Here is a 23,116-nt window from a genome sequence, read left to right on the forward strand (position 1 = left end):
AACATGACGCAACTCTGACGTCATTTCCGGCCGACCTATGGTAGCTACGAAGTTCAAATTTTGACACAAGATGTCAAATTGATGCAGCCGAAGGTACTGAAAGTTTGGCGTTGATACGTCAAGTGGTTTGGAAGTTATTTCAGAAAAACTTGAGGGGGGCTATGAATAGCCCCCCCCCCCAGTGGGGCGCGGGTTAAGAATAATAAGTCAAAGAAATTGGTGAATATTTATTTGGCACAAAACCGATCAGACGGTACATATACTTATATCAGATTCATATCTATAGCACGCAAAATGGGCTGAAACCAATAGAACAATGTCTTACTTTATGGACGGAAGGTACGCGTGGTACGAACAATAGGCGAGACAAAATATTTGCTTTGTTACACAAGGAAAGCACCGTAAAGCATTTATCACTCCATCACCACAAAATAAGAATGGTACATTAACTTGGGTCTAGCAACATATCTACGCATATACCAATCGATACAAGTCATTACCTTCATTATGCACATCTTAAAATTTGCTCAAAAATCAAACCTGTCTTCCTACAAACTCCATTTAATTATGTGGCGCAGATATCAAACGTTGCTGAGAAGCGCATATGAGACAAAAGTTTTAATGACAGGAACATTCGGTAATGCTGGCGAGGGACTTAGCGGTCCCATCCTCTGATCGGTAGAAATGCTGCTCACTTGCAGAGGCGACGCAGCCGCGGACTTGAAACATCAACGACATCAGGCACTTGGGAGATGACTGATCACTGAAAAAGAAAAAAAAGATGTAAGCAAACATGAAGGCGAACAGCATATTAATCAGCTTACTATGTATTTATTTATTTTATTGTTAATGATTTCACAAGTTCACATATCTATTTTTTACTTTTGAATGGATGTAAGTAGAATAACCCAAAATTATATGTGGTCTCGTCATTTCTCTACAATGCAATCAGAGTGTCGTCACTCTCCTGACGACCGCTACAAGTGCGTCGCCCTCGGGTGGCTCAAATAGAGCTATTGTGTGATCGGCTCCGGTGCCTATAAGAGGCTCTGGGTCGGCTCCGTTTCTGGATCACCGCCAAAAAAGGCCGCGTTCCCGGTGGCCAAGACCCGGTGACTCAGCCCCAGTTGCCGCCACCGAAAATGGACACGGAGTTCCTAATTACGAGCTGCACGGTCAACTCTCTGTAGGCTGAGAAGTGTGTCAAGAGCTCATTGTAGGCATTTGCTTAGAACGCCAATGAGATACCTACAAGCAAAATGCTTTGTTTCAAAGTTACCTCATTCTCTGCTCTGATAAATTCATCCATATAAATATTATCATGATTCAAAGTACCTAATGATGTGATTACTATAAGCACCAAATTTTTGAACTGCCACGAGACGTTCCTGTGAGGTCTGTCCGGGGAAGTCACTCGACGTTCTCCTAATGACACGAGTCGCCGCTTAGCCATTCGATGTCAGCGGTCCGCACCTCCGCCGCACCTATGAAACTTCCGTCTGCCATTCACTGTGTAATTGTCATAATGGGCCGCTCCTAGTTGTTCAGCAAACATTTGTGACAACCGGAAACACAAAGGCAGTGCCATGATGAATTTCCTCGGTCAAAGGTCGCCAGAAACATATCGAGCACTTAGCCGAAAGAAAAACAAATGAGAGAAACTGCAACGCATAACAGCACAGTATCCCGGAGACTGGGAGACTGCGCCGCTGCACTACAAGCTAACACCAGACTTGCCAGCCCGTTCCGGCGCGGTGGCGGCGGGGGGGGGGGGGGGGCTGCTGAGGTGGCGCTGGCGCCGAGGAGTAGGTGACACCGTTTCGCCGGTATTTACGCGTCTAAGACACCACGGGTGACCGCGACCTTGTGGGCCCTTGTGCGTTCCCTGGGAGCCGCGCCGTCGCGGCGCCGCCGCCCCCTCCCTCGCTCCGCGGCGCCGCCGCCCCCTCCGCCGCTCCGCGGCGCCGACTGACCTGTAGACGCAGTCCCGGTCGTGCTGGTCTTTGGTGCACGCTCCCACGCATTGGCCGACGTCGATCGTCTGAAACGAACAGTACCGAATGTTGACAGAGTCGTCTGGCGCCGCCGGGACGCACATAGTCTCGGCTGGCGCCTGACGACCGCCGTCGCCGCCACTACCGGCGACAGCGGCGGCGGCGGCGGCGGCGGCGGTGGCGACAGAGCCGGCGCCGCGCGCGCCACATTGGTCGCTCATTGTTCTGCGGCTGGAAACGACCGACATACACATCTGCTATCTGCAGACGATCAGGCACCGGCGCCCCGACTGCTGCCCAGTTCAGGAAAGAGAGACGATAGCACGGAGAAAAACCATTAGTCTGCTGAGCCTCATTGTCGGTACGTGTCGCCGTGGAGTTTTACGTGTTCGAAATATGCCGAACGGCGTAGTTTGGTTATAAACCGAAAGTGATCGAGTGATAGCATGCACTTGTAAGTTCTCAAGGATTTCATGAACTTAATTGCGCTGGAGTTATGTTTGTAAGTACCTAGCGCGCCATTATATTGATCATCAAAACCCGCGAAAAAAATAGAAACAACACTCGAAGACATGCAGAATAAGCAGCATTAGAACCATCTTGAAATTCCTCGTATGTACATAACCGTACTTTGATTTTTGGCGTGTTTAGCTCCGAGTAGTCGTAGACCTCCTCCAGCATGACCATTCTGTAGCAGCCGTGGGAGCACACGCACTCCTCGATGACGGAAACGACCTCAGCTCCTGTAAATGAGACGTTAGATACAAAATTTCAGCCTTTGGATTTTGCTTGATATGAGTCGTTTCACGACTTATCTGGCGAATGCACTAAACTTGAGCATTCTAACTAAATTTCTTTTACAGCCAATTTATCCATGTTTTAAACGAAAGTAATTTCTGATTAAAAATAACGCGTAAATGCAGCCCAATTTGAAAACTAGTAAGAATTTTAACAATCATTCCAACTGGACCTTATCGCACCAAACATGACCAACTGTGTGCCCGATAACTGTCGTCGAAACCGTCATGCTCTTCATTTGTACATTAATGTCAAAATCTGAGTAAAAAAAAAAACGGCCAAGGCAGTTGGAACGGTCTAAATCTCTTATAAGGGGTGGGACTAAATGCTTACTTCGAAATCTAAGCTACGTTGCGGCATTGGCGGTTATGTGCGGCGTGTATGCCGCATGATTAGTAAGCGGCGACCACTAAATTAAAGACTCAAACGCTCCGACCGGTTCTCAATGAATAACACTGCATACCAAAAATGCCAACCGCTCTCGTCATAAGATATTTGACTTTAAATAACAAGGTTATCTACATCATCATTTTGAACCAAATTAATACTTTCAACTTAACTCACTCATTCCTTCCTTTGTTGTCTCCAAACAGTCTTTCGATTGTCTGGAAATCGTATGCTAAATCCCGTACCTGTATGCGACTGGTGCATATAAAGGCCGATAAAAGAATTTGAATAGGCTCTGGCATGCGATTTCCTGGCTACCCAAAAATAGTATGTTTCAGTCTTGCTATCAAAACATGACCTCGCCCGCACAGGGGGGGGGGGGGGGTTGATGCAACCCCCTAAGGTTTTTCGCGAATAACTCGCTTAAAAAGCGGCTGATCGCGACGAAACTTTCAGTACCCTCGCATTGATCAATTTAACACCCATCCTGAAAATTTCATGATCCTGACCCAAATGACCTTTGACCTGTGACCTACTTTTCGAGACCATGTTTGGCCGGAACCGCGATTCAGCGTATGTCGGCTCGCATTAGCAGCGCGTTTGCAGTCTTTTCGTGGTTTCGAGCGTTCAAACATGTGATATGATGTTGCCCCCATGCATTAGGGTGGGTGTCAAGGTCACCTGAAGGTCAGGTCAGGTCATTGACCTTTGGTGACCTCGGTTCACTTTTTCGAGTTTGACATGTTTCTAGGTCAGTTTTTTCGAGCTGAATTCGAATTAAGCAACCACATGAACGTTTACAAAGTAGTTTTGGTGCCTTCGTAACATGTTACGAGGCTGTCAGAGGCGGTTGACACCGACCCCCACCAAACTTGATTTGGCAGCACTGTAATGACGCCTGCTGGGCGTGAAGTTTTCCCTTCACCATAGGGTTTACACACAAACTGGTCAAAGTTTGAGCCAGGATATACTAGTCTAAAAATGCAAAAAAACGAACAAATTTTGGCATCAATAGATTCAGCATTTCATCGTGTGCCTCAAACCGTCCATCATTTGGCCTCAAAGGAGGTAAAAATTGTTCAAAATCGAAGTTGAAAAGATGCTTTCTGAGCACATAATCTGGTAGCAATCACGTGACCTGCTATAAGCAGCTTATCGATAATTTACAAACATAATTATTAATATGCTGCTTTAAACAACATTAGGTAATCATACATTTTGAGCTTTCAGTACTTTAAATAAGGCCAAAACATCGCAAAACACAAAAAATAATACAATAGTCACGTGGGTGTCAGGAAATGTCACAGGTACGTCAAATTTCGTTAGGCGGCACGGGCGGACATCGATAGCAGCGCCTCTATCGGTCACTAGGGAAAGCTGGGCTGTAGGCGACGAAATTCCGGCTGAGTTGTCACAAGTTAAATAGGTTTATAGACATCCGTCTTGTGAAAAAGTTGAACTTTTGCCTTCAATATTTCTACAGGCAATTTTAGAAGTGCCTTCACATAGATTACAAAACCGTTTAAATTATTTTATTCACTTCAAGCCTTCCCTATTGTTCTTGATGATGCGGGAACTATTTCTAATAAGTGTTTCTAGCTTAGTAAAAGAACATATTGTGCAAACGATGAAAAAAGCATAAATGGAAGATTTTAAATGCAATTTTCTGTAACAAATAATGGTAAATTCTCTACACATCTAGGAAAAGGTGCATGCTAACTGATAGTTTAAAGTTCTTGGGGCCAGTTGGTTTCTTCTTTTCTTACGTCGCCCCAATGGCCGCGAATACACTTGTGATAACGCCTATCGTGTGACTGGGGCTTTACTTTCAAACATCGGATCTACCTGTTTCTTATAGGTAGCTTGGTTGACACCTACTACAAATACCTGGCAGGACCTCTACTGGTTGACCTGACCTGACCTAATCCGACCTGGCCTAAATGAATGAAGACATCATCTGTGATCAAAACTAGCATGATATTCGTGATCAGCACCCCGAAAAAACCCCATAGCAGCCACACTACGACGTTCTAACAGGTCCCAATTTTCCCGCCTTTTGGGTCATTGACCTGACCTGGAAGGTCAACTGATGACCTAGGACCTTAAAATTGGGTATCATCGGCTTTCTCTCGTCACGGGCAACACGCTCGTTTTTTCCGCGAAGCTCTAGCTTGATCGGGAGCGAAACGGCAAGGGGTTATACCTTATACGTTCGCGGCTGAGTATTAATTTGGTTCAAAACAATGATGTAGATAAGTTAGTTATTTAAATCTAAATATCCTATGACGAGAGCGATGGACATTTTTGGTATGCAGTGTTATCCATTGAAAACAGGTCAAAGCTATTGAGTTTTTAATTTAGTGGTCGCCGCTTACTAATCATGCGGCATACACGCCGCACATAACCGCCAATGCCGCAACGCAGCTTAGATTTCGAAGTAAGCATTTAGTCTCACCCCTTATAAGTACACAAGCGATATTATGAAAAGTACATGAGGTTTTTGTAATAAGGTTATTACGGAGCGAGCGAAGCGAGCGTAATCTTTCCTTAGATTAACGGAAATTTCTGAGTATGAACGGCCGGCCGGCCGGCCGTGGTCACGCTTTTGCGAGGCTTATATCTCAGCAACCACTTGACCGATTTACACGCGCTAATTTTTGTAGGGTAGCTTCATTCCTTCTATAAAGTATTGGACTATTCCTGATGCATGTGGGTGACCCCTTATGCACGTGCCACGTGCAAAACGAAGAGGTGTCCGTTTTGTAATTGTTGCAATATCTCGGTAACTACTTGGCCGATTGCGCTGAAAGTTGGCATGTAGGTAGACACCCACTAGGCACTGCATATCCATGTGCCAGAGTTGGGGTGCTGCTGCACGTGCGCACGTGCAGGGGTCGATTCCAGATCTCGAGAACGGCTGGACCGATTGCGCTCAAATTTGGTACACGGTTACGAAGCAGTTAGTAGGCCATGCCGTGCACAAGTCAGTTGGGACCCATTTTGCACGTGCGCACGTTCAGGGTGCCGCTTCCAGATCTCGAGAACGGCTGAGCCGATTGTGCTCAAATTTGGCACACCGCTAGAGACCGGTTAGTAGGGTGCCGTGCACAAATCAGTTGGAGGTAACCCCTCGCAATTTCGCACGTGCAAGACCCACCCTCTCGCTCGCTCCGTTAATCGCCCCAAAAGGCGTTATGCTGGTACGCTATGCTCTATGACGGAAAATAATGTGCTTCCATAGACAGACAATATATAGAGGAACAACAGAGACAGAGAGCTTATAAGCCCCAGTAAAACTCACCATTGGGTCCGTCGATCGAAACTGTCCTATTTTTCAGCGGAAGGCAGCTGTCATCTGAAAAAAGAGGCAATGCTTTGAAGCTTCTATGATGAGGGGAAAACAGAAAAAAACGTTAAGACTGATGCGTATTGTGTGCGTTTTTTCTTCATTGGAATGCAACTTCTTTTGACGGACCTTCTCAATAACTAGCCCGTATTTTCTGTTGAAAGTTCTTCAGCTGGCTGGCTATACGTAAACATATGAAACAGATACATTGTTAACAGATACAGACACATCGTATACATCATGTCCAAGTTTGCACGCTAAGTTATAGTTGGATTTCCCAGTTGCTAACAACGACAGGTGGCTGAACCTTTCTGTTCACAGAATGTTCGAACAAATGAACTAACAAGCATGAAGCAGGGCATGTTTATTCATTGTTTTTGTGGTTAATAACATCACTTCAGCTGCTGTCTTGATGCACCACTGACCTTTCTGAGCGCAGGGCCCGGCGCAGCGGCCGATGTCCAGTATCTGCTGGTGCGGGCTGCCCGGGTGAAAGGTGACGTGTCGCGGCAGGCGGGTGCAGGTGGCCGGGGGGCGCCGGCAGCCGCAGTGTCGGGTCACCTCGCGGGTCACAGGCCCGCCGGGTGTGTAGTGACGCTCCAGGACGACCTCAGTCGGCCGACACCGGCTCGGGGCGCGACAGGAGGCGTGACGCTCCCTCTGACGCAGAAATACCTGTAGAATGTGGACAACAAAATATATAGTAACGGTTAAAGAAATCGGGCATGAAGGGAGAGAAAAACGAAACAAATGTGACGGAAAAATCAATCGCCTCAGGAATCTGTTTATCCACTTGTTTATGAGATTCATGCTTTTTACTAAATGCGTTGACTGCATTTTAGATCTCAAGACTTGGCAACGTTTGAGTAAATCAAGCACCGACATAACCAACAATCTTTTAATTAAGGTCAACAGAGAATACGGCTTTCAAACTACAAATTGTTGGACAATCCTAAAAGCGACCCAACTATTTTCCAGTGAATATTTTTTGTCTTTATTTGTTTGATGGCAACTAATTAATGTTGTTTTCACTATTGTGGACATGATGACATTTGACAATATTTCACCATTGTATTTACTCAACAACTGCTCTAGGCAGCACTGTACCATGCAACCGTCCTTAGGCAGTGACTGCCTGAAAAAATATCGCCATGCTTATTGCTGGAAGGATCGATTGGATTAGATGTCTGGGAATTGTGTTGATGTTCCCCCGGATATCACGGGCCGGAGGTATAAAGAAATTCCCCGATACATTTCAAGAAACAAGAACACCACTCGTGCATGTCTTGTTCTATTCCACTGGAAAGAACGAAATTTTTGGTGTACCTACAAGCTTTCCCGAAGACCATCACTGATTGGACACGAATCAAGGTATAGGTAAATCATTACTGTCATTTTAAAGCCGCCAACGGGGCCCAGCTTCGTCGTTTGAAATTCAGAATTGGAAATAACAGACCATAAAACCGTTCATTATTGGTGTTTCCGGTCACATGAGATCACTGTCGGTGCGGGTAAAGTCCGGCTGCGACCGGTGCCTGTCGCGCCACGGCTGCCATTCCCCCAAGGGCACCCATGGACCGCGGCGCCAGTGTGCAGCTACACGCAAATATCGGCCCCATTGGCCGGCCGGTTTTGGACGTGGGCGGACTCTGTGGAAATCCCGGGGGGCGGACGAACCTCCACTGGATCGATGTCCTCATAGTCTGACAAAAGCTCCAGGAAATCCTTCTTGGAAATGCCGCTCGAATGATGGCAGTGATGACGACATTTGCCGACATCAACCATCAATGACTCGCCAGACATGTCTGAAAAAACATAATGATCAGCACTGTTAATTGAACAACATTAAAAACGTACAACTATCGCTATCAAGCCGGAACAAAGATACTATCATTGAAGATATTCCGTAGATTAGAATGAGGTTTTGCTATAATCTGAGAAACAATTTAAGATATTTTTCTAAGTAGCAAGTAGCAATTAGCTGCAAATCAACGCAATGGCGGATGTGACTTATCAACTACCAAGCTTAACTCCAATTAGATTTAACCCTCACCAGACCTTGCTATCGATTTTGCTTTAGCTAAGAGGGAGGCGGGTGCGACCCTCTTAAACACTTCGCCCAAAATTAAGCTACAAAGTGCTTCGCGGTAAAGAAATGAGTGTTTGCCGTTACAAAACGCATAGACTGGTAAGTACTTGACCCAAGATCTCAAGTAAACCGGTGACCTCTGAGCTCGGTTCAATCGCCCCAAGATAGGATCTCGGTTTTTGTTGAATGAATTTTGTCTCAAAAAGATCCAAAAGTTCATATTGCTTCAGCCATTGAGTTGTTTAAACTTAGCTGCGTCGAATGATATGTAAGTGATTTACGGATTACTTGAGGAAGATCAACAAGCTGTCGTCCTCATGTCAAAGTAAGTTCAAAGTCGTTCAGGTTACGAAGTTGATCGAGGTATTTTTTCAGCATATCATTTGAGTTCACAGCTCATTCTGAATGTACATATTAGTGCGCTTTTTCGATTAAAAAATCAAATATGTTCATGACTTCTTGACGAACAATTCCTATGACCTAACGCGAATAGACCTCATACATAACGTTAAGCGAGGTCCACAGTACAAATCCTAAGCATACAGGATCATGCAAAAGCTTTACAAAATTACAAAAACGTTTGCTTCAGATAGTGTTTAATTTATTCAGGCGCCGAAATACAGTTTCTATAGTTGCTCCGCTTCCTTATATTGGTCAATTCACGAGACCGACCTGAACTCAGGTGACCCTTATGAAAATCTGAGATATTATTGTGAAGATTTAATTGTTTACTTCTGTCGGTAAATGAGCACTTCCTGAATTTCAAGTCTTCTCATATGGTAGGTACATAAAAATAATTCCCAGATCATATGAAAATAAGAATCGTGAGTTTTATCTATGATTCAAATTTATCTTGAGAAAATCAGCTTATATTCCACTTCACATAGCCATGTGCATTATACCAAATCCGAAAGCTGGGTCTGAGATCTCGGTGGGTTTCAATAAAAAATCAGGCTAGGATCAAGGTCTAAGGAGCCTTTGTAGCTCATGTAAGATATCCCTCGCATGTGTGCGGCGTTTGCCAGCTTCTAATGTGTAGGGGGTCGGTTGGACCCACCTTGCCGTTTGGCCCCTGATCGAGCTAGAGCTTCGCGAAAAAAACGAGCGTGTTGCCCGTGACGAGAGGAAGCTGATGATACCCAATTTTAAGGTCCTTGGTCATTGGTTGACCTTCCAGGTCAGGTCAATGACCCAAAGTCGGGAAAATCGGGACCTGTTAGAAAGTCGTAAAGTGTGGCTGCTAAGGTTTTTTTCGGGGTGCTGATCACGAATATCGTGTTAGTTTTGATCATAGTTGATGTCTTCATGCATTTAGACCAGGTCAGGTCAGGTCAGGTCAACCAGTAGAGGTCGTGACGGAATTTCGTAGTACGTGTCAACCGCCTCTGACAGCTTCGTAACATGTTACGAAGGCACCAAAACTACTTCGTAAATGTTCAAATGGTCGCTAAATTCGAATTCAGCTCCAAAAACTAGCCTAGAAACATGTACAGTAGGGTGTTTCGAGAAAATCGATTTTTGGAAAGTGCAGCCTACAACAAGTGCAAAAGTGGCCTCATACCTTTAGAACACCACATGCAAATTTTTAGTGCGATTGGAAAAGTGTCTACATGGGCGCTTTGCTGTTGAACGAAGGTCTGCACTCACGTTTCAGGCGTTGCAGTCTCCCATAGTGGGGCGGGCCGGCGGGTTGTATCTAACACCAGGTGGTGCGGCAACTTCTGTTAAGTATGCTGGGAAACGTTTTCCGGGCCAGATTGGTGATTTATTGTTACATTACGACTAAATGGAAGCATAATCATGCATTTATGGGAATTTTTAAAGCACAATTAATTATACGTAGTAAGCTTGCATTGTTGCTATAGTAAACAGTCAATAATACCAACCTAGTGGCTTCGCTGAGGAGCCATATGCTAGCAATCCTCCTGGGGTTGCTTGATACAAGTATATTAATGCCCCTAAACGAGTAGACCATTAAGAAATTTGATATTTTCCTCAGTTGTAAAATTCTTATGAAACTATTTATCCTTCGATAAAAGGTGTTTCCGGGAGGAGATTTTCTCCCATTGTGCTCGCTGTTTTCATCACTCCTCGTCACACAAGGCAGCCGGCAGCCGCCCCGTGCCCTTCTCGCCGTCACATGCCCGACCTCCAGGCGGCTGCACGAGCCCGTCGTCGCCCATGTCAATACAAAATGCAAGCTCACTGCATGTGCCAGAAAAAGGCAAGGTGCCTCCCGCTGAATGGATTTTTTTACGAGACTAAAGAGGAAAAAGACAGCAGGTGATTGGAGCAGTAGACGTGAAAGGGACACGAGCCATAGCTAGAAGGAGACGACGATCTGCAGGTCGGGACAGTCCTGCTGATGCCAGTGGTAGCACAGCACAGGAGCTGCAGGAGCACGCTGATATTAGCGTGGGTGCTGCACACCCAAGTCCTGCTGACTCTGTCAACGAGGCTGAAAATACGATATCAGGTACGACAGCGACGTCCTCCGAATCGGTGCAGAACCGAATTGTCATATCAAACTTCAATCCACAGTGTATATAAATATCAATCAAACTTCAATCAAACTTTTCAAAGCGCGGGTTAGACCTCACGGCAAACCACATCGGCGCGTAGACTTGTGTATACCTTACCAGGTGTACTAGGCTTTCGCTGGGTTCGTCTGTTCGGGTGTACAGTATCAGCAGCCGGGTGGCCAGTGTTAACCAGCGGGAGTAGTTTACTGGTCTGGGCTTTCTTCGAGCAGTGGTGACTGGTATCCGCCCAGCGGCGAGTTCCTGGCGATAGCTCAGTAGTAACTGCTGATCGGCGGAGAGATCCGACTGTGCGTCACCGGTCGGTTGCTAGACGTAGGTGGGTATGGGTTGATACTCAACCACGGGGAGCTGGTAGACGTCCCCGCACAGCCTCTGTCCCAGGGGACACTTTAACGTTTTTGGTCCAGTAGTGCCATGGCCACCGTCCATTGCCGTAAACAAGTGTCTGAGTGGCAGCTCATTCGCGTTAGGTAAGCATATCAGCCACTGGAAGTTTTTAATCTCAATGTCCCTCTTACTTCGACTATTGCGCCGTTTCTCCAGCCTGCAGTGTTCACATTGGCTCCATCCGCTAGAACACCTTGCAGAGTGTCTTTAGATTCTGTTTCTCGAATGCGGTCAGTCACATTTCTCGCTACAGTCTTGCTGGTGCCAGAGTCGCGGGTGCTGTGGTCGATATATGTGCAGCCAGGCTCTGCCTCGTATATGTACTGGATGGTCTTCCCGTTTAGTGTTTTTAGGTTGAATAATTTCACCACCTTCGACGGTTTCCTCTATCACTTGTGATGTCTCGTTTACCATCAAAACCCACATACGTAGCTTTCCATTGAGCTGCTCCTTCAGTATTTTTTCTCTCTCTCTAGGTGTCTGTACACTATTATTAATGTAGACCTCCTCACCTTGGACCTGGTAATAAGGCTCGACTGGTCCCCCCCCCTCGACTGGTATATATTAGAGTTCAGTGACTGGTCCATCTCTGAAACTATTTCGACGTGTCATCAGTGCAGAACCCAGTGCGGCAGCAGCTCCGTCACTGAGCTAGTACCGGTCGCATTCTCGAGCGAAGTTTGATATGACGATTCGGCTCTGCACCGATTCGGAGCCCGGAGGACGTCGCTGTCGTACCTGATATCGTATTTTCAGCCTCGTTGACAGTCAGCAGGACTTGGGTGTGCAGAACCCACGCTAATATCAGCGTGATCCTGCAGCTCCTGTGCTGTGCTACCACTGGCATCAGCAGGTTTGTCCCGACCTGCTGATCGTTGTCTCCTTCTAGCTATGGCTCGTGTCCCTTTCACGTCTATTGCTCCAATTACCTGCTGTCTTTTTCCTCTATGGTCTCGTAAAAAATTCCATTCAGCGGGAGGCACCTTGCCTTTTTTTTTCTGGCACATGCAGTGAGCTTGTATTTTGTATTGGCATGGGCTAAGACGGGCTCGTGCAGCCGCCTGGAGGTCGGGCATGTGACGGCGAGAAGGGCACGGGGCGGCTGCCGGCTGCCTTGTGTGACGAGGAGTGATGAAAACAGCGAGCACAATGGGAGAAAATCTCCTCCCGCAAACACCGTTTATCGATGGATAAATGCTTCATAAGAATTTTACAAATGAGGACAATTTTAAATTTCTTAATGGTCTACTCGTTAAGGGGCATTAATATACTTGTACCAAGCAACCCCAGGAGGATTGCTAGCATATGGCTGCTCAGCGAAGCCACTATTATTGACTGTTAAGCAACAATGCAAGCTTACTACATATAATTAATTGTACTTTAAAAATTCCCATAAATGCATGATTATGCGTCCATTTAGTCGTAATGTAACAATAAATCACCAATCTGGCCCGGAAAACGTTTCCCAGCATACTTAACAGAAGTTGCCGCACCACCTGGTGTTAGATACAACCCGCCGGCCCGCCCCACTATGGGAGACTGCAACGCCTGAAACGTGAGTGCAGACCTTTGCTCAACAGCAAAGCGCCCATGTAGACACTTTTCCAATCGCACTAAAAATTTGCATGTGGTGTTCTAAAGGTATGAGGCCACTTTTCCACTTGTTGTAGGCTGCACTTTCCAAAAATCGATTTTTTCGAACCACCCTAATGTACAGCACGAAAAAGTGAACCGAGGTCACCAAAGGTCAATGACCTGACCTGACCTTCAGGTGACCTTGACATCCACCCAAATGCATGGGAGCAACATCAAATATCATGTTTGAGCGTTTGAAACCACGAGAAGCTTGCAAACGTGCGGCTAATGCGAGCCGACGTACGCCGAATCGCGATTCCGGCCAAACATGGCCTCGAGAAATAGGTAGGTAACAGCCGTCAAAGGTCACTTGGGTCAGGGTCATGAAATTTTCAGAGGAAGTGTAAAATTGATCAACTCGAGGGTACTGAAAGTTTCGTCACAATCGGCCGCTTTTTGCGCGAGTTATTCGCGAAAAGCCATGGGGGATCCATCCGACCCCCTACACATGCGAGGGATATATATCCTGGATCTGTGATCTTATAGGATCTAGAGACGAGTCAACAACAATGATCTGTGTTGCCCCCCCAAACATAACTTTTGAGACAAAGATCCCTGGTGATTCATTAACAATTATTACCGCGAGACGGTGTAATGTCATAATACGCCTGTAATGTTACAGTTGCAAACTTTTGACGCTTCGCCATTATGATAAAATCATTCTGTCCTCTTGCAAAAGTGCTGTCAGTTCAGCGCAGCCCCACACCTGAATGTGCAGAGCGGCGGATGGTCACCATTGAAGCGACATCTTTAGTGGGAGCAGCCGTGGCTCTCACAAAGCACTCAGCACTGACTGCTAAACCACGCTGGATGAAAGCGAGCGTAGCGCCATCTGTTGGACACATTTCGCCCAAGCTCGCCAACCTGTGAGATCCTCCGGCACTGACGTCGTCACGAAGTTGCGACATTTTGGACCGTGCTAAGGTTTTCTTATGACGTCATAGGTCAGTGAACTGGCCTGACCTGAAAATGTGGTTGCTGTCATAAGACTCAACTTGAATAAAAAATAGGAGCATTTACTTTCAACTATCTAACAGCACCAGCGCGTTTTGAGCGATGAAGAAGAAAAAAGGCATCAGGAGAGGAAACGACACCCGCCCCCCCCCCCCGTTCGTTCCGGCCGTGGAGGGTTTGCCCTACAGAACAAATCCAAGCAAGTCAGCTTCTTTATCCGTGCTTTTTGATTTTAGCTTTCAGGCCAATCCAACATCATCCAAACAAGCTTCTCTGTTGGAGCTCTGTTGGAACAGTCACCCCACGCCACCCATGTGCAGGTCAGCTCGTTCCTGAGGTCATCTCGTGTGCTGATTAGATTTCAAAGCGCAGCTCAGTGCATGCAGGTTATCAACCGCCGAAGTCACCCGCAGCAGGATATCCTCCTTCGGAGACCGTTCAAACGTCCGTGGCCGTCCCACGTCATCCACAACTGTGTCTCGGAACAGATCCGGACGCAGCGGCGCGTCATTCTGCCAGGTCACCTGGGTCTACATTTTTAGATGTTAGTTTAGCAAATCAGAGTTGGTAATAGACACCCTATGGTATTTTAGAACGTTTAATGTTGATATTTTTATTCATTTTATAAGTATGTAATGATAGGTGCCTTAATCTTGCATATCGCGGTCTCATTTAAAAAAAAAAACATGAGCCAGAAAAGTTCGAAAGCAAGCCTCACACCCTAATCTTCCACAATGATGGACCAATCCTTGGACGATGCTGTCATTAAAACAAAGAAGTAAGAAAGTCACTCTGCATTTTGGTGACCAGCGACTCCTACATTTTCTCTACATTAATGCGCATTTTTCATGTTGCGGTAGCCCAAACTGCGGGCCTGCTCACTATGTTCCGCCTCCGCATGAAGCCCAGCTAACACCAGTATATGTCATCACCAGCCTGGCCTCCTCTCCCCCCTCGATCCCACATCCTGGACCCGACGATATCCCTGCTTGAGGTTTGAAAACCAAGCTGTGGCGTGCACTGGTTGAATCAGCTACACTGGTGATAGATACCGAATATTATGCTATTTATTGACATTTGTTCGTTCTGTATCTCAGTTCGCAGAGTGTTGAACTCACGGTGTCAAAAGCCCGGGTTAGAGTCACTCCGGCGCTCGATAACTGAAACTCCTGACGGGGATGGTCTGTGGTTGGTGGCACAGCCGCGACCGATTGAAGTCAGTCGAGTGTGATGGGCTCTGATCGAATGTGTAAATGTATGCTGTATAGCTTTCATGAGCACGCTAAAATATGCCATACAAGTACGAGTAAATTTAGTTAATTTGCCTCGTATACCAACAACTATCGACACAGCCTGATCGTACGGAAGGGGTGCGCGCACGCACAGTAAGCTCTTAGCTCTGCTTAGCGTGGGCTCCGGCTCTGTCAGTGCGATAATTGAAATGAATTTAACACTGCTGCCGACGTGCATCTGCCTCATTTAGGAGCAGCATCTGCCTCATCTTGATGAAAAACACACACAAACAGATTTGATAAGCTCATGTTCTGCAAAGATTACAGAGTCTGGTAAAGAACCAATGCATGTCGACAATCCGCCACACCCAACAATCGTTCGCCCGGTGTCTGGCTGCTATCGATTTCATGTACTTGTCATCGAACAGGTGCATCGTACACAACACAACTCACTAGTTCTATCATTTATTGAGCTTATGTTGACAATAGAAAGAAAAACTGCAACAGGGGACACAAATAAGCTATCAGGTATTGGCCAATATCTCGGAACATTTTACGCCAGTGTTACCGGGAAGGCGGCTTCCCTTTATCACTCCGGACATGGTATCAGTCGTTATTTTTAAGTTCATCGGTTACTGCGAAGTTGTAGACAGACATGTTTGTTTTGTCTGGTCTTTATCTTGTTCGGTATAGTTATTGGAAAAGCGGAAGCGTCGACATCTACGGCGGTCCTTTCAGTGCAGATTCCTGCACGTTCAGTGGGTGCAGCTCCGAATTACAGACTCACCTCGCTGCTTTAAACAGCATGACTTTTTGGAAAAGGACATCTGAAAATTATCTGTGCTTGGAAACGCAGCAATGATGAATGATGATGTACTGATGATGAAAGGGCAGGTAATTTTCGCGCATACTTTTTTTTCAAAGATCGAGCATGGCTTTTCCTTTATCATAAAAGTACTTCATTTTTTTCTAGAGCGCATCATTTTAAACATGAGTTATTTGCGGTGTGCCGCCTTAATTTGATTTAATCAAGCCCTAAACTCATGTTCACCCCCCCCCCCCCGCCATGAATAGGGAAGGTTGGTGCCCACTCGAATATATTATTATGTGATTTGTCAAACCTCTTAGCATTAGAGAACTAAAAGTTTGCATACCTACCCTGACCTATGATTCACGCAAATTTTGTGATACCAATTACTAGCATAATTTCCAGGACAGGTCAGGTCAGGCCACTGACCTATGACCTTTCAGTAGAATTCTGCAAGATCTAAAAAAGGGTGCAACCTTGCAACGCCCTCAGTGTCAGGGATTTCATAGGAAGATGCAACTTGCAGGCAGTGATTGCCTCTCTAGGCACCGCAACCTGACCTGGCCTTGACTTTAAACTTGTATACATCTCATCTGCTCCACCCTATCGCGGTAGCCCACAGACGCCTTATAGATTCGCTTTGTCAAATTTGAGTAAATTGTCCAAATTGGAGTAAGTTAAGTCCGAAGCCAATAATAGGTAAAGAAACTTGTAGTCTGGACCCTTGAACTTGACCTCACCGATTACCTAATCGAAAATTTGTCTCGCTTAGAGATTTTGATTACCGCTTTCTAAGATTATCTGTCACCGTCTGTTCGGTTTTTGGATAGGAGGGTGGAACATGCTCCCCAAACACGGAAAATGCGTTCGGCTGAATTTCCCGACAGAAAGATTATTTGGTGACTGACCTGTTTTCTTTCTTTGCTGCAATTCATGAGGAGACCGTATGCGCCCTTACCTGTCCTTCCGCGCCCCACTTGGGAGATGGGTGGTTGACCCCCCCATGGGTTTTGTGACTTTCTTTAAAGCGAATTTTTGGAGGGGGATACGATCGGTTCTATGCGACAAGTGACCACACACGCCCAGGCCCCAGGTCCGCTCACTCCCTCCCCACACCACACTCCAGCCCGCCTCATCCACCGAGCCGAGCCAAATCGACAGGCCTGTACCTTGCCCCCCCCCCCCCCACCAGCCGGTGTGACACAGCGTCCGGTCAAGTCGCTCTACCAGGCGACCCGAGCCGGTGTCATACATGGGTAGGCTGTGCCGTTTCACTCTTGGGTCATGCGGCACAGCCTACCGGTACCAGGCGGCTGCTGCCAATGCTGAGCCATAGGAACCCGGTGGATAAAGAGTAGTGGACCATCAACCTGTACCCGACTGTACTCTTACTTGTATGGTAAGGCTTGCCATACATGTAAGTACAACTAAAAGTTTGCCAGGCAAGCTACATACCTACTTGCGTAGCCCATGCTACCATATCTGATTTTCTTACACCGGCTTCTCTTATCAGCCAGTCACGTTACCTACTTATAACTTTTAAGTGAAAGAAATACTTTTGCTTATACAGGGTGTTCGGAATAAATTTGACAGTTTTTCATTCCTCTATCATTTCAAAACTAGTTGCAATATTCTTGATCTGCAAAGTGCAATAGAAGGCAAGCAGTTAGTTGTTTGCTAATGGTGAAAAGGTTGTTGAGATTGGTTAACTGGAACCTACAACAATCTCGGAAAGCAGTGACGTGCATCATGATGAACCGCGCCGGTGTTCATTTTTTGCCTGCTGATAAAGGCTCTGTGAACGCTGGTAGGACCACTAGAGTGAAATTAAAGAGTTGCTTTTTGAAAATGGACGCTTTGGCTTGTAGGAGATGATACGACGATTGCCGTCCACAACTTCAATGGAGGCCTTCAGCTGCCCTCATGTGGCTATGTGAGGCTGTCCAGCGCGACAGTGAGGCCATGGTTGGAGAGACTAGCCATAATGGACATTACATCGGTTCGCCTACCAACAGCACTTGCCGCCTGTCTTCTCCTCCGAGAAGAATGAAACGTCACCTTTGTAAAACTTCTTCAACCTCACCGGGCCGAGCATTTAGCCCTTAACTCTAAAGACTGCAATCTTATGAACCACTGCTTATGTGGCGTAGCTGAGGAGTACACCAGCGATGCATGCTGTAACATCAAAATCAAACTCGCAGCAAGGGTGAAGATGGTGTCCTCATATCTTTCTAGATACCATGTGAAGACCATCTTCTGCATGTCCAGTGGCTCACTGAAGGTGTTGGAGAAGAGAATCACATCACAAAAACTGAAGGAAGTAAAGTACGAAATCAGCATCGCGTGGTAAATTTGTCAGCATTATTATTAAGCAATATTTTTGCATGTAGCGCGTAGTGAAATTAATGCAAGACTTAGCAGTTTTAAATCACTAACAGCAGCGTGCTGCGTATATCCTGCAGAGGAAATAATTCAGAGGCTGCATCAGTTGGCCTCAATTATTACAATGATCTTTAAACAACTTGCAATTTATCTTTGTCATTTTGACAACTTTGCTACATGCATTGATGGAATGCGCCATGCACCAAAGTGATGTCAATTACGGAAAATCGTGATACCGATACCAAACCAAATACCAACAATATCCATTGAAAAATACCGAAACCAAACCGACCTGGGAATATGAGGAAAATACCAACTTTTTACCAAATTCTCAGCCTCTTTACATAAGTGATGATTCAAAACACCAACAAAATACCAAATGCACTCGCCTTGAAATACCAAATACCAATTTGGTATCGGTTTGGTATCGGTATACCAAAAAGTTGGTATCCGATTGACATCTCTACACCAAACTGTTTCGTTGATGTTTTTCTCCTATTGGGAAAGAAGTTACCTGTAGACAATTTTGTGTTGTACATAGTGGTAGCCAGCGACTCAAGATTTCTTACTCACCGACCCCAACGCGCTCAAAGTGGCTCTCGCGCCGGCAGCAGACGCTCTCGTCCTTGCTGGAACCTCTGACGTCGATAACGACATTGCCCGACGCTCCCGACGATCCCACGTCGGTGTCGACGGCTGATGTGACCCGCGGCGCCGTGTCGGCGGCCGGCGGACACCCCACGACCACCATCACCAGAAGCGCACCGCCGGCGATCCACAGGCGACCCATGGTGTGCCCGGCAGCTTCAGCGACTGATGGGGCCGGCTCAAATTACTGGGCGCAGAGGTGGCGGACCGGTGGCCGCAGGTGATAATCCAGAGAGCAGCTCCGCCCCCCGACCGCTGAGACAGAGAGATGGCCGACCGAGTCGCCGCTGCGACCGCCCGGAGTGCGCTCTTCGACAGGCAGGATCCAAAATCTTTCTAGAGCCTGTCAGGAACAAGTTTGAATATCGGTAAAATAAGTTTAATTATTTTTATCTCAATCGTTCATGTAAATATTTTCCTTCAAATAGTCTCTAACCTCGAAATAACGTATGTTATTGAAAGCGTCTAATCCCGAATATTACGACGATGAGCTCATGACAAGTCCCGTGCCCCAGGCTGGCCCGTTTTAGAACCGTCGCATTCCGCTGTCAAAAACGAAAAATGGCAATCTGCGCAAAGGCGTCAGAAATGCAAGGAACTCTCGTTGACAGCTATTTAAATCCGGGTCACCGCTCTCTGCCTTCTATTTCGGTTGGAAACACGCCCGGGGCGACGATAGTTCATTAGTTATCGGCGCTATAACCACGCGACTCGGTCTGCGTAAGTATAGCCCGTCGCCGAGATATTCCGTCTCGGCTGAAAATGTGTGTTAGTCATCCACACCGCACTAATCGAGTTTATTTCTGGCCAAGGCGCTAAATACGGACGGAATGTCGTGACGGCCGAGGGGGTGGCTGATGTTGAAGGCAGGGAGAGGGGCAGGGAGTCATGTGGCGCACGTGCGAACGAGAGCCATTTTCAGAGACGGTGCCAGAGTCCCCTTTTCGCAGTCATCATTCGGGATGCTATGACCGGTGGACGCGGTCCACGTGACAGTACCTACCTCAGTAGATTAAATAGATGACGTGATTAGCAAAACACAGCAAGTAGCGTAAATATAAAAATGCTATTTCTGCCTACCAGTATCAAAACTTAAAAAAAGATCAAAGGAAGTAATTTTGAAGCATATGAAGCCCAATGTAATACGAGACGTAGTAGCCTTTGCTCATATTAATGTTCAAATAATGCACAAAATTGGATATATTAAAATAATACTGATATTTCGCCTTGCGGCATCATCAGAGTACACACATACAACTTTAGGTTTAACAAAATGCAAGAAAGAAAGAGACACGTGCGACTTTACCACGGGAACAAACGCCAGCCGATAGTCAAATCTTGTCCTATATAAGAACATTGGAAGAACCTATAACATACGTTGACTACATTTTATACATATGATAACAAATACATGTAACAGTACGGTAGAGCGAAGAACAAACACACAACAGCAATAGGAGACGATGTGCAGACTGCAGAGGCCAGAGACCTATACCACACACCATGTCGGTCAGACACCAGAGGGCTACCCTAGTAGAGGCCATGTATCTAACTGATTGTTCAGACTGGGACGCCTGTCCCGAATGGAATGGCCAGAGCCTCTGCTATCTTTCTGTCTGCTGCATCTTTGCACCGGCGTATGATGGAGACAGACAGCCGTGGCTCTGACACATTGGGGTGACACTGTTCCATATGATCACCAAATGGGGTCTGCCGAGTGCGATTCGCGCCGTCACGGAAATGCTCATCGAATCTATATCTGATACACCGTTTGGTTTCACCGATATAGACTTGCGGTGGTCCTCCCAAGTCAGCACATATGGTGCACGTGATTGTGTACACCACGTTCTTAGTGGTGCACCGACCCGTCAGACCATTGGTGCCGCACGTGCACCAATGGTCTGACGGGTCGGTGCACCACTAAGAACGTGGTGTACACAATCACGTGCACCATATGTGCTGACTTGGGAGGACCACCGCAAGTCTATATCGGTGAAACCAAACGGTGTATCAGATATAGATTCGATGAGCATTTCCGTGACGGCGCGAATCGCACTCGGCAGACCCCATTTGGTGATCATATGGAACAGTGTCACCCCAATGTGTCAGAGCCACGGCTGTCTGTCTCCATCATACGCCGGTGCAAAGATGCAGCAGACAGAAAGATAGCAGAGGCTCTGGCCATTCCATTCGGGACAGGCGTCCCAGTCTGAACAATCAGTTAGATACATGGCCTCTACTAGGGTAGCCCTCTGGTGTCTGACCGACATGGTGTGTGGTATAGGTCTCTGGCCTCTGCAGTCTGCACATCGTCTCCTATTGCTGTTGTGTGTTTGTTCTTCGCTCTACCGTACTGTTACATGTATTTGTTATCATATGTATAAAATGTAGTCAACGTATGTTATAGGTTCTTCCAATGTTCTTATATAGGACAAGATTTGACTATCGGCTGGCGTTTGTTCCCGTGGTAAAGTCGCACGTGTCTCTTTCTTTCTTGCATTTTGTTAAACCTAAAGTTGTATGTGTGTACTCTGATGATGCCGCAAGGCGAAATATCAGTATTATTTTAATATATCCAATTTTGTGCATTATTTGAACATTAATATGAGCAAAGGCTACTACGTCTCGTATTACATAGTATATATAACGATGCTCATCACAGCCATCCATTTCATATGAAGCCCAAGTCCAAAGCCTTACACATTTTGAAACTTAAAAGACATCACACACTTTTTAGGTTGCTTACATGGCTTGATATAATTAACCCTCGCATGTGTGCGGCGTTTGCCAGCTTCTAATGTGTAGGGGGGGGGGGGTCGGTTGGACCCCCCCTTGCCGTTTGGCCCCTGATCGAGCTAGAGCTTCGCGGAAAAAACGAGCGTGTTGCCCGTGACGAGAGGAAGCCGATGATACCCAATTTTAAGGTCCTAGGTCATTGGTTGACCTTCCAGGTCAGGTCAATGACCCAAAGTCGGGAAAATCGGGACCTGTTATAAAGTCGTAAAGTGTGGCTGCTAAGGGGTTTTTCGGGGTGCTGATCACGAATATCGTGTTAGTTTTGATCACAGATGATGTCTTGAAGCATTTAGACCAGGTCGGGTCAGGTCAGGTCAGGTCAACCAGTAGGCGTCGTGACGGGTATTCGTAGTACGTGTCAACCGCCTCTGACAGCTTCGTAACATGTTACGAAGTCACCAAAACTACTTCTTAAATGTTCAAATGGTTGCTAAATTCGAATTCAGCTCCAAAAACTAGCCTAGAAACATGTAAAACTCGAAAAAGTGACCCGAGGTCACCCGAGGTCACCAAAGGTCAATGACCTGACCTGACCTTCAGGTGACCTTGACACACACGGGAGTAACATCAAATCACATGTTTGAACGTTTGAAACCACGAAAAGCTTGCAAACACGCGGCTAGTGCGAGCCGACATACGCGAAATCGCGATTCCGGCCAAACATGGTCTCGGAAAAGAGGTCACAGGTCAAAGGTCATTTGGGTCAGGGTCATGAAATTTTCAGGGTAGGTGTAAAATTGATCAATGTGAGGGTACTGAAAGTTTCGTCGCGATCGGCCGCTTTTTACGCGAGTTATTCGCGAAAAACCATGGGGGGGTCCATCCGACCCCCCCTACACATGCGAGGGTTAAATTAAATCATAAATTTACAGGGTGCATCGAAATTATATTGATCCTTTATTTGTTTTCGCCGTATCTGTCAGCACAGCTATTTTCTGACGTAATAAGCGGGATAATTAGATGAATACATGCCTGTGGTATCGGTTCTCAACTCAGGAGTGTCCTGACTTTGCGAGGTGACCCTTGCTCTGAGTGAGGGTCGAATCACTGCCGGGCTCACTTGGTAGTTTTCGTCCAGGGCAGAGACGAGAAAGGAGTAGGGGAGACCCGGGAGTTA

At 46.5% G+C, this 23,116-nt stretch overlaps 1 protein-coding gene across 1 annotated transcript; it reads right to left on the reverse strand.

Annotated features, from left to right (window-relative positions):
• Nucleotides 1–210: 210 nt before the first annotated feature.
• LOC122384312 lies at nt 211–19,341 on the reverse strand. The gene is made up of 7 exons (XM_043371604.1): nt 19,129–19,341; nt 8,203–8,330; nt 6,951–7,200; nt 6,481–6,534; nt 2,625–2,737; nt 1,974–2,041; nt 211–763 (listed from the first exon to the last, which is right to left on the reverse strand). The coding sequence occupies exons 1-7, from the start codon at nt 19,304–19,306 to the stop codon at nt 619–621; spliced, it is 936 nt and encodes a 311-aa protein (XP_043227539.1). The 5' UTR covers nt 19,307–19,341; the 3' UTR covers nt 211–618.
• Between the last annotated feature and the right edge of the window lie 3,775 nt (nt 19,342–23,116).

The sequence above is a fragment of the Amphibalanus amphitrite genome, unplaced genomic scaffold (assembly GCF_019059575.1).
Source record: "Amphibalanus amphitrite isolate SeventyFive unplaced genomic scaffold, NRLGWU_Aamphi_draft 000186F_arrow, whole genome shotgun sequence".
Classification (NCBI taxonomy): Eukaryota; Metazoa; Arthropoda; class Thecostraca; order Balanomorpha; family Balanidae; genus Amphibalanus; species Amphibalanus amphitrite.